This window comes from Crocodylus porosus, unplaced genomic scaffold (genome assembly GCF_001723895.1).
Source record: "Crocodylus porosus isolate Cpor-Errol unplaced genomic scaffold, CroPor_comp1, whole genome shotgun sequence".
Lineage (NCBI taxonomy): Eukaryota > Metazoa > Chordata > Crocodylia > Crocodylidae > Crocodylus > Crocodylus porosus.
Window position 1 is genome coordinate 188,286,854 of NW_017728886.1, and position 12,323 is coordinate 188,299,176.

The 12,323-nt window shown below is 41.0% G+C and overlaps 1 protein-coding gene across 1 annotated transcript in view; it reads left to right on the top strand.

Annotated features, from left to right (window-relative positions):
- The window catches only part of CABLES1 (Cdk5 and Abl enzyme substrate 1), a 49,640-nt gene extending 40,478 nt beyond the window's left edge, over positions 1-9,162 (top strand). The window contains exons 7-9 of the mRNA XM_019546953.1: positions 2,367-2,473; positions 3,540-3,747; positions 6,993-9,162. Coding sequence (XP_019402498.1) covers positions 2,367-2,473; positions 3,540-3,747; positions 6,993-7,133 — 456 coding nt within the window. The 3' untranslated portion in view covers positions 7,134-9,162. The remainder of the gene's footprint in view (positions 1-2,366; positions 2,474-3,539; positions 3,748-6,992) is intronic.
- The last annotated feature ends 3,161 nt before the right edge of the window (positions 9,163-12,323 follow it).

Sequence of the window (12,323 nt, forward strand, 5' to 3'; positions counted from 1 at the left end):
TCATTGAATAAGGATTGCTTGCCAGGATATGGACTGATGCCAGCCCTTTCAAGGGTTTGCACTGACAATACAGATCGTGTTGTCAACAGCAAAACAGGCAGCCATTGTGAATTCATTCTTTTCACTACAGGGATTTGTATGAGAGCAGGCAATAGATCTATTGTTAATTTCAGTATGATAACTATTACTCTCTAAAATACTATATTTTTTTCATATACATGCACCCTTTCCTGGAAAATTGGTGTGTGTATATTAAGTGGGGAATGCTGATTCTTTTGACCATGATAGAAGCACCTTGCTTTGATTCCTGGTCCACAGTTCAGCATCTGCTGCATTACTGTTCAGGCAGCCGAGGGTGTCAGCTGACTTTACGGTTCATTGTTTTTCAGTCTGGATCTGTTAACAAAACTTTTGTTTCCTTTAATTAAGCTAACCTTTCTTAGGGAAATTTTGCTGTCTACTAGCTGTTCCTGGTCTCTCGCTCTCCTCCTATTTCATACCCTTGGAGACTTAACTCTTCAAAGTCATAGATCCACCTATGCAGACTAGTCTCCAACAGCAGCTAGGGTTTCACCTTTAGTAAAGTAGGAAAGGGAGGGTAAGTCAGCTAACAGTCAGGCTCTGTTCCTGCTCTTTGCAACTATAAAGCCAGGGAAAAAAATTCTTCATTCTGCCTTTCAAAAAACCAGTTGCATATTATATCCCTAAGCATGTATGTGAGAAAATATGGTATTCCCAACTGGAATGTAAGTGGTGGGAACATAAGAAAAAAAAAAATCTCAATACATTTTTGAATGCCCATGAACTATACCTTATTTGCCTGGAAGCCATGGAAAAAAATTCAGGAAAATTCTGGTTCTCTTCCTTTCAGCTGTAGGATGTGCAGTTAGACAGCAGAAAGTTATGTGATCTTTTCTAGCATTTGTCACATTGTCTCTGAGTAACTCATTAGAAATAAAGGGTAATTATACTTTTATTCCTCTTTATGTCATTGAACATGGTTCTAATTAATGCAGTCTCTGTCCCTTCCAGGGGTTTACACTCCCTTGAGGGTGGAATACTTCTGGGTTTAAGCTTTTAAAAGATCCTCTGGGACTAAAAGAACCAAAACAGGCTTATCCATTTATAATTGTTCTGCACCTCTCTCTTAATCTCCACTCTGTTCGGAGAAGCTGGCAGCGACTAATCCGTGCCATAATAGCAGAAGTTAGAAGGGGCTTTTTGGAAAGAAAGAGAGCGTGAAGGATACAGTACATACAATAAGTACTTAAGTAACAACAGATAGTTTGGTTGGTGAATTGGGCAAAAGACCAAGTACTTGCAGCACATGAGAAGTTAAGTGCTCTCTTTCTCTCAACACACCCAGGTTTGCACTTTTGTAAGTGTCTGTCCCTTGACTTTGAGGAGAAATAAGGGCTGGGAACACCAGAGCCAGGCATTTTTTTGCACTGTCACTGCTCAAGTCAGAGCTCCTCTCAATTCAGTCCATTAGCTGAGTGAAAAGCAGTTAGAAACGAGAAAACATATGCTTTCCCATCACAATCATTTCCCCTTTATCAGGCTGACAATTTTTGGCCAAAGCGGCAAAGGAATTTGAAGAGGACGTACCTTGGGGAGGGCGAGAGAAGCATTGTCATATTGGTAAGAAGTTCACAGGAAGATTCTCCCCTTCTACTTAGAGACTGTTATACCAGAACTCCTTTGATGAACAGGAGAGGAAAGTCTCAAAGTAAAAGAGATGCCATAAGGATATTTAAGTGTACAGACCAACTAAACATTGTTTACCCATTTGTCTACCTCCTCATTAACTGTAACCTAAATTATGCAACTAAATCCCCTGACATGTAGGCTTGTGAATGTGCATATTTAAAGAGGGGTGGGATGTAATTATCCATTGCATTAGACATAAATGGCATAGGTACTTCAAAAGTAACCTCCAGTGCAAATTCTGAAAAGTTAAACTTGAGAGAAATTGGCAAATATGCTTCAGGACTGAAGAGAGCTGTACACACAAAACAAATCTATTAAATCAAGTACTGTAATGACTTTGTTTTGGTACAACAAGATTAGTGCTTAACTGGATTCCCTTCATTCACATAGTTTGAACATGTCATTTGGGAAAGTATCTTCATTATAACATCAAAGTGTGCTGTTTGTGACTGCTCGTGCTTATCAGCCATCCCAGAGTTCAGGTTCTTTCTTCTCAGAGGGCAAGCACAAGTTTCATTTATTTATTTTACAAATTCAGGTTTATTTCCCCCTAACTGGACATACAGCGTTTGTTTGGTTTGGGTTGGTTTTTTGTTTTGTTCTGGAGTAATCTAATAGACTACAGCAATTGATCCATATTAACTGATCTGTTACAGACTACAGTAATTGACTATGTGAAGCCATCAGATCTCAAGAAGGACATGAATGAGACCTTCAAAGAGAAGTTCCCTCACATTAAGTTAACTCTCAGCAAAATAAGAAGGTACTGTGAAGACAGTCATGAGTGTTTTAACCCTGTTGCAGCATGCAGCTATTCAGATTTTAGCGCAATTACTGTTGGTATTGTTACGTGAAGGAAGTTGCAGTAACTATTGATTTTTTCCAGAAACAATGACCTTCAAAAGACACACACGCTTGCTTTGGCTTGTGAGCTGAGTAAATAAGATAAGGAAGTTTGAGCGTTTGTGTCTGGATAGAGAGAGTATTTGCCAGTTTGTGTCTGGATAGAGAGAGTATTTGCCAGATGAGTAAAAAGTACTGAAAACTGGACATGCACCAAAATATGAAAGGCAGAAGACTGACAGAAGAGTCCCAGTGCCACTGATACTAAAAACATATTCATGTTTAAGAAAGGAACTGTTAGATTGTGTGCTTTTCCCAAATAGTGACACTAACAGTAGGAATGGGCAATTTTAATAGATGCATCCCAACAGTTTCATAACATTTAAAAGGTAGACTTTTCTCCCTTAATTCAGTATTACAGAGAAGTTGCAATACTTTACTAATACCATCACTGCCATTTCTAGTACATTAGTTTAGAATTACAACTTCACTGCAAGATCCATAAAACAGGAAAAAGCGCAGATAGAAGGGAGGCATTTTCATTTGTGCATTCAAATTTATCGTTTAAGTGCCCAAAAGTGTAGCTGATACTTTTATACAAGTATCTAGACACACCGTTCTAGGGTACTTTAAAGAGCCTACAATTTAAATATGAAACATTACAAAACAGCAAAGGAGAAAGAAGGAGCATAATTATGTTAATTAGATTGCACAGTTACTTGATGTTAATATTTAAATAACTTTTAATGACCAGTTTTGAGTTTCCTACTCAGATGAAACTCCAGAAGCAGATATTTATTGGGTCACCTGAAGGATTCTGAATAATGTCCACCAGACTATAAGGATAGCAGCCCAGTAAATTGGATTATTCCCCCCATATTTGCTTGAGTAAGAAAGTCTCCCAAAGGAAAGTTGTTTTAAGAAACTGTATCCTGCTGCAAGTTCTCTAGCTGCTCCCACTCTGGGACTTTGTTTTCTTTCTGCAGTCTGAAGAGAGAGATGCGCAAACTTGCTCAAGATGAGTGTGGTTTTGAGGAGCCCACTGTGGCCATGGCGTTTGTCTACTTTGAGAAACTTGCTCTCAAGGGGAAGTTGAACAAGCAGAATAGAAAGCTTTGTGCTGGAGCCTGTGTCCTACTAGCGGCCAAAATTGGCAGTGACCTCAGAAAACATGAAGTAAAGCATCTTATAGACGTAAGTATCTCTTGACCAAAGTTTCTATAGCAAAACTTCCTAAACTGTGGTCCATAAAGCATTTCCTAGTAGCTGAAGAGTATGCCAGTCAAGTGGTCTTAGCTGTTATCTTGGTTGCCAGTAGCAATACCAGATTTAAAAAGGCAGCTCAGCATTTCTGTACTATAAAATGTTCACGTACACAACTGTGGAAGCTGCCCCAAGGAAATTCCATGGTCGCACCTGGGTGTGAAAGATGGTTAATGACAGCACATGGCTGCAAAAGGTGTCTAGGAGAAGGTGAAGATGTGGTGTCCATTGTGTGGAAGTGTTCATACAGAACAAATTATGAAAAAATAACCTTTTGGGTGTTCACTTTGCTTTTTCATAGATGACTTGAACATAAATGAAAGTTTTCTGTGAAATGCAAAAGTGTAAGTGTATTTAACAAAAAAAACACTTTTCCCTAATTAAACAGCAGAGCTTGGTAGTTTAGGGTGCATATACACATGCAGGGAGGCTGCTTTGACACTCTAATTACAGCACATTGGAGCAGACTGTATTAATCTGAAGTGGTAGTTGCTATGCTCCAGCAGACTCCAACATCATATGTATCAATGTCCCCATGCTGAAAAACAGCAACAGGAACCCTTTAACTAAAGTTTGTAGAATGAGCTTTAGTTAAAGTGTCCCTGCCACCATTTTTTTAGTGCAGGGACACTGATACACATGATGCTCCGGGAGCTTCAGAACAGCTCTGGGAGCTGCTTATTAACACCCCCCCCACACACACACACCCCCGTCTATGAATGCCCTTATTTTCATTTAGCAACTGGAGTTTTCAGGTTTACAACCTGAGAATCATGTAGCTTCTGTTACACATGGGGCACATTTACAATAAGCTACACTGCTCTTTACAAGCTACAGCCTGAACTAGAAGCCAGGTTCACCTGGTGCAGCAAGCAGCTAATTAGCATTGCTGAGTGACTGTTCAGCAGTTACTGTATTTACTCAATTCCAAAATGAGGTTTCCAGAGCTTCAAGAAGTAGCTGTGCATGGGGCCCAGATGGGACAGTGTCAGCAATGTGCAGATTTCTGTTTCTAGTGTCTGCTCCCCACCTGTCTCCACTCCCCTTCTCCCTTCCTTTGCCGTACTGGCAGGGAAAGAGGAATCTGTCTCCTGTTGCTGTGGGCTCCATCTGGCTGGGCTCCCTGCGGAGCAGTCCCTCACAGCGCCTCGCTGGAGTCCGACTCCGCTACAGCGGGCACAGCAGAGCTCCAGAGCTATTCCTGCCCCTGTGTTACAGAGAGCGGCTCTGCTGGGAACAGTTTCCTTTGAGCCTGCTCCAGGCCAGCTGTGGGGAGTGAAGGGGAAGAGGAGCTGGGCAGGGAAGGAGGACTCTGCCAGCTGCGGGCTCCCTGCTGCAGGGGGAAGGAGTGACTCTGGAGCTCCCCCTCTGCCCAGATCACTGAGGAAGGTGGACATAAGCAGGAAGTCGAGCAGGGAGGCAAAAAGGGGTAGGGCAGTGGTGTGGGGCAGGCACCAAGAGGTGAGCAGGCGGTCTGCTTCCCCTGCCCCTACTTCCCCCTCACCTACCTCCACCCCTGCTTTCCCCCCTGCTTCCTCCCCACTCCTTCTTTCCCCCTGCCTCAGTTTCCCCTCTGCCTGGCCCCTTGCCTCTGCTTTCCTCAGCATTCCCCTTTTCCCCCCACCCCCGCTGCAGCTTTCCTCATGCAGCAGTGGGGGGAGCCAAATTTAAAGATGACACTCCAATAATTGGATTCTGGACATGGAAAGTTAACAAGTTTATAATTTTGTACATCCAGAATCTAATTATTGGAGGTTTGTCTTAAATGTTAAGTAGTCTTGGATTTGGGTAAATACAGCAGTTTACATGGAGCAGTAGAGTATGTTTCAAGGGCACTGCTGTTTGGCACAGATCAGAGTGAAGACATGCCCACTGATCTCATTACTGATGCAGACAACACCTTCCATCTCTAAAGAATTAATGGTCTTTTTTAATAAAGTTCCTTTTTCTCCCCACAATATTGGATAACATGTCTTAAAACTAAAGCAGTAGGCACTAAGCAGGGGGCCCCTTATGAGATGTAATTAATAAATTATGCCAGATTAATTTACTTTTAGAGAAGTCTTTTCTTTATTTTGGTGTGAGGCACAATTTTCCCTTGCTATGATAGCTACTCATGGCTCCTAGTCCCTCGTGAAAATGTCAAATTTTTGCTCTTCTGCTAAGAGGGAATGGATGAGTTAAGTGACAGAAAATGCTGCTTGTGCACTCTGACTTACTAAGAAATATGTCCAGCCAAATTTTGTGAAGTAAACCAACTGCTTTTCTAATTAGAAATTTAGTACAACCACTGAATTTTTTTTCTTCTCCAATTGATCAGTTGGTAATTATCAATGTCACTTTACATCTAGAGATCATAAGTTACTATGCAGAATGGTCAGGTCAGTTTATAGAAACAGGGGTTTTCACAGTGTTGAAAGGATCCCTTTTATTCCAATTTGAGAACCCAAAGCTTGACACCATCTCTCTTATACAGATCAAGCTTACCTGATGAAAAGCCCCCACCAGAGGAAATGGGATTCTGCACTCCCTCTGGCTGAGCTCCTCAGAGAGGCCTAGTAATACTCATTCATGGCTGACCAGCTCCTCCAATCAGTTCAGAAGAGACACTAGGCCAGAGGCTCACTTCTCTGGCCCTTGTGGGCTCAGTTTTTTCTGCAGGAGTAGTATCTGGGGAGCATATGGACTGCAATTATAGATGGTGGAACGGCTCCCACTAGATAAAGGCCAACTCCCCCGTTTCATAGCTACCAAGACCTCCATAGGCAATGCGTAGGGGGTGCACACGGGTGCGTGTGCACCCTGAGTCTGGCAGTGCATCCCTTTGCCATCACTTGCCACCCTGATGCTGGCACTGCCGGCAGCATCTGCAAGCAGTCCGCAATCCCTGCTGGCCACTGCCCACACTTTGTCAGCATTCGCCACCCCCCACAGCTGCTGGGGGGCACAAGTTGTCAGTTAAGACCTCCCTCCTAGGTCAAGTGCGAATGCCACAGCTTTCTGCCTCCAAGCTAGAGTCATGAATATGCAGTGAAGTAGAGTTTGGGTGGCAGCAGAATGTTTTCAGATAGCTATAATTCAACACTATCATCAGTTTAAAATTTAAGGAACTAGTATCTTAATACACTAAAACTTTCTTCTTTTTTTTTTTTTCCTTAAATTCTACTGCATTACAGAAACTGGAAGAGAAGTTCCGGCTGAACAGGCGAGAACTGATAGCCTTTGAATTCCCAGTGTTAGTGGCCTTGGAATTTGCTCTCCATCTGCCTGAACATGAAGTGATGCCACATTATAGACGTTTGATACAAAACTCCTAGCATAGGCTACCCTTCCTGGAAGGGGAGTTAAAACTGTTTCCACTTAGCTCTGTGGAGTTGCAGATACTACTGGAAATGCAAAAATGGGACTTGATACCAAAATTTTCTTCTCTCCAACACGTTTTTTCCCATCAACGTATTGGAACACTACATAGAAGTTCTTAAGACTCGTGTTTATGAACTTATGTACCCTTAATTACTCAGAGCAGGTGAAGAATGAGGTGCATGTTGAATAATTACAAACTGATGCTGGAACAGGGTGCAGCGGTGGGGACCAAGATTGTACATGTAGTTACCCGCATCAATCATGCAAAAACAAGAATGACAGCAGACTCCATTCCTGCCTCCTACAAATCACACATACCCCCTGCAAGCATAGTAGAGTGCATTCTTGTAGTGTTTTTTTTTTTTACAGACCTGCTCCAACTTGCAAAAGGACTTCATAACATTGTGAAAAAGCTTTTAAAAAGATATCTTCACTGTGTCAGAAAGTGTGCCAATCTATTTTTGTATCAGGTATTGAAAGTGCACTTTTTCCTGTGGGGTGTTTGTATGTGTGACTCTGAATTGGTTTTGGTCCAGGTGGCTGGCTTGACTATTTCAGAGGCTATCGGTTACTAATGCTGAAGATCAAAGTGACTTTGTGTTTACTTCAAAACATAACTACTGGAAAAGTGATAAATGGGATCATTTTTGGACACTTCCTTTTTTTTAATCGTTTTGGTTTTTCAACATCTACCTTTCTAAAGACTACACTACTACAGCAAGAGAAAAGTCAACAGCTGACTGTACATTTTTAGTCTTGTATGTGAAAAGATGAAAGCATTTAGTATGAGATGTACATGTAATGTTTTTCAAAAGTATCTTGTGTTAAGCCACATGCATATTTTTAACCTTCGCACTTTTCCTGCCGTGGAGATGGCTAGACTTGCACTCTGTAGTGTTGTATTTCTGTGCTCTATGTTAGAGTGCTTAATAAGCACATTTATTGTGCTAATCTTAAACAGTGTTTTATATATAAAAAATAATTAAAAAAAAATCAGGAGTAGGGCTGAGCAGTGTAAGTGGTGTCTTAAAGCTTTGATAGCAGAGACACTGCATGTTAATAAGTTTTGATTTTTAAATGGAATTGACTACAATATATAAAAATCAGTGGCCATTTAAATTGTTACTTATGGTCTAGTACCTTTTAGACATTTCAGTACTGGAATTTTACAGTTTCTTTCCTGCATCTTACATGATTCTGGCTGGAAAACCAGAAAAGCTGGACAGAATCACTCTGGCTCTCCAGCATTATATATGCTATGCTAACATGCTTAAGGACATGTATTAAGGAATTAAATTATTTTTATATACAATTATACATGTGTCTGACCTTCTCCAATACTGATTCACTTGACAACCCCCACATTCCTAGAATATAAATGCTGATAAGGTCAAATAATATATTAAAAGAAATCTCAGCCAGGAAATTCCTACTGCAGCCTTATCTCTATACATGTGGGAGTGCTTGCTTGTGTGATGGAAATGGCTTGTGAAGAGGGTATGGGAGTGGTACACCCAAAGATGTAAACACACCAATCTTTGCTTTCTTTTACCCTTTGTTTTAACCAGTTTATTAATTTTCCTCCATTCTACCAGCAATTGCCCAAGTCAAAAGTCTTGACAGGAAAATTAAACTAGTGTCTTTTTCCAACCCTGTTGCCCTTAATCATCATGTGAAGAAAACTTTTGACAGATCTTTCTGTCACATCTAGAAGGTCGTGAAAGCAGGCTAGGAAAAATGGGGCTTTTGCTGGGCATTATTTTTCCCAGTCCTGTGTTAAAGGGTCACTGATTAATGTCTCAGATCTACAGTTGAGCCTACTTTTTCTTTTTACATAATATGCATATTCCTAGTTTTGTGGACCAGAGACTGGAATGGTGCTTCCACAATGAGTTTCATTACTGCTGAACTGGAGGCATAAGACTCATCTTGCTGAAAGGACTTGGCACTGGGCCACTTCACCAATAAACCTTGATTTTGCCATTTTGCTCTGATCTCTTAAGCAATACTGGAAAGTTATGAGCTGGTGCAGCATTTTTACATCTTGCATTTCAATACCTTGCTTGTTTAGCTCTAGAGCAGAAGACAGTACATCATACACAGGCCCACAAACCAAAGCATAGCTGTCATGTCCAAAACTAGTCCTTCCCACCTTGCCAGGGTCCCTATATTTAGTCAAAATTATTTTTCCATCAAAGAGTTTTTCCTATTGACACCTTCCTAAAATTAAGCAGATGTCTAATATAATGGTAAGACTTCATTTTGCCTTGGAGTTTGGGTTTCACTTTGCTTTACAATTTTTCAGGGACACAAAGCAAATCACAATTGCAAGATACCAAGTAAAAGATAGGGGTAGACCTTAGAGGCACTTGAAACATTGTGTCGTCTTTTGTCTTCTGGGTTGCTACCCAGCCCTAATCAACAGTTTACAGAAGTTTTGTGGGATGAAATCTGATTGCTGGAGACTTTCTCCTTTCACTTGGAGTAACGTTCAGCTATAGTTTGAATGTTGAATAAATACTTAAAAGATGAAAATATTGCACTGTTCACTTAAGAACATATATAAAGCCATATTAATACTAAATATCAAAGCACAAAGCTTGATCAGTATAATTATCATTAGGCCAAAGGGCAGTATGTCCTCCTCCTCCCCACCCCTGTAAAAAAAAAAAAAAAAAAAAAAACAACAACAACAAAAAACACAGGCTAAAATGATAAAGGAAATCTGTACCAAAACAGAAATGTTGATTGTTTGCCTTTGTCTTATATGGTGATGTGTTGATTTACAAATGATTTTAGGTTTGACATAACTTAGTTTGGGAAATAATCCATTCCATATCATTCATAATAATTTCAGATTATGTACCATACAAAAAGGTTTGTTTGTTTTTTTTTAAGTGCTGTTTTCTACCAGTAACAGCAAGTAAAAAAACCTATTCAATGCTATCACTTGTTTGTTGTAAAGGTTTTTTATTTTTTGTTTCCTCTTGCCAATTCCTTCTCACAATTGTTGCTGCTTTCGATTCTTCTGCAAGAATTGTAAGTGGAAAAAAAAGAAATTAAATGCCACCTGCCAAACAAGCCAAACCCACAAATGCCCCAACCCACACCACCACCACAAAACTACCAAAACTGCATGCCTGCCATCATTGACATTCAGGCCCAGATCCTAAAAAACTTCCAGACAGTGTGACATCTGTACATAGATAGAGCCCCAGTAACTTGGGTAGGACTCCAGACTGCCAACATGGTTCATGCTGCAGGCCTGAAAAACAAATGTTCCTTTTTAGTTTTGCTCTGCAGGGTATCTTTTTTGGTTTAAAATTGTATAGACATGCGCATGCTAATCCCTTGGTGAAGAAGTTAACAGGGGTACACTCTGTGAATAATGGATATCATTTGGCAATAGATGGATGGCAGAGATACTGCTGCATGATCAATAACAAATATTCATAAAGCAAGACTAAAGGGAATATGACACTAAAAAATATTATGGAATTTGAGTACATCAGAGAGGTAAAACTCCCAGGAGGTAGCCATAATAGAAGAACCTTTATAGAAGTAACAGGTTTTTTACAAGATACGTGAGCAACTGAAGGCAAGCTTTGAGATGGTTTGAAATGGCTTGGGCTGCTGTCACAGTCGTTTTTGGCATTCCTAAAGCCACGATTCGGGATAGTGCAACTGGAAATTGGAAATGGATGGCCAACTGAGAAACCAGATCTCACCTGGAGAATAAGCAATATGCCTTGTGATCCTGCCAAAGTCCATAAAGGTTATATATTCTTCAGATAGTGTTGAACAGAATGCTACCACATATGGGCCTAATCAAAGACTACTCTTGAGGGCAATGGCCTCCAAACTCAAGCCCATATTGAACAAAACTATAGGATGCATGGCACATAGACTTGGCGGTTTTGTTGTGCATTCCCATAATTTGGCTGAATTCTCATGTATTTTCTTGAGGAATAGGCTGCCATTGCAGATAATGACCAACAGAGGTGGCTGTAGAACCTGCTAAGGAAGCAGTTTCTCTTGCTTCTCCCAAGATTAGATCCCGAGCAGAGGACTCATGTGAGCAATGCCTGGCCTACCATGGGCCACAGGTCATAGGGATGTGACAGCTTTCAAGGAAGCTGAATAATTTTTGTCATCAGGTCTTTCATGAAACAAAAAGTTCCCTTTCCAGAAATGAATATGGTTTTTAAGGGCCCCTCTACATGTGCAGGTAAAGACATGATGGAATCTAATGCACCATTTGCACGATCACACCTCCTGCCATGCCATATGGCAGGAGGTACAATTGTGGGATCACATATCAGAGCCCATCATGCCCTATTAACAGTGTTGGGGAACCCAACCCCAGGCTCCCCCTGTACTAGCAAGAAGCAAGCTCTTGTGGCTACAAGCCCCCTTCAATTGGCGGGGTTCCCAGCCATAGGGGCACATCAGGTGACTGCATGGTTACAGCCTTCTGTGTACTTGTGCAGTTGATTTCACCTTCCTACCTTCCTTTGTAGCTGTGTCAAAGGTAAATCCTGCCTCACCAACTTACTAGAGTTCTTTGAGAGTATCAGTAAGCAGGTAGATTTCATAGACATCAGGGCTGGAAGGGACCTCGGGAGATCATCGAGTCCAGCCCCCTGCCAAATGTACTATGTCAACTGGATTAGGGTGATCCAGTTCACATAGTACATTTCGGACTTCCAAAAAGCCTTTGACCGTTCCCCATCAGAAGCTCTTGCCAAAAGTTAGGTATTTGTCAGATAAGATTACAGGGAATGCTCACTCATGGATTAGAAATTGGTTTAAGGATAAAAAAAACAAGGGTATAAATGGTTAGTTTTCAGGATGGAAAGAAACAAACAGGGATCTCAGGGATCTATGCTGTTTAACATATTCATAGCGATCTAGAAAAAGGGTGATTAGCAAGGTGCCCAAATTTGAGGATGACAGAAGTATTCACAGTGGTGACCACCAGGCAGATCGTGAAAAAACTACTGAAAGATCTAGCACTGTTGAGCAGATGGGGCAACTAAATGGTGGATGAAGTTTGATGCAGATAAGTGCAAAGTGGTGCACACAGACAAAAATAACTCAAACTATACCTACACCATGATGGGCTCTCCATTAGCTATTGCAAC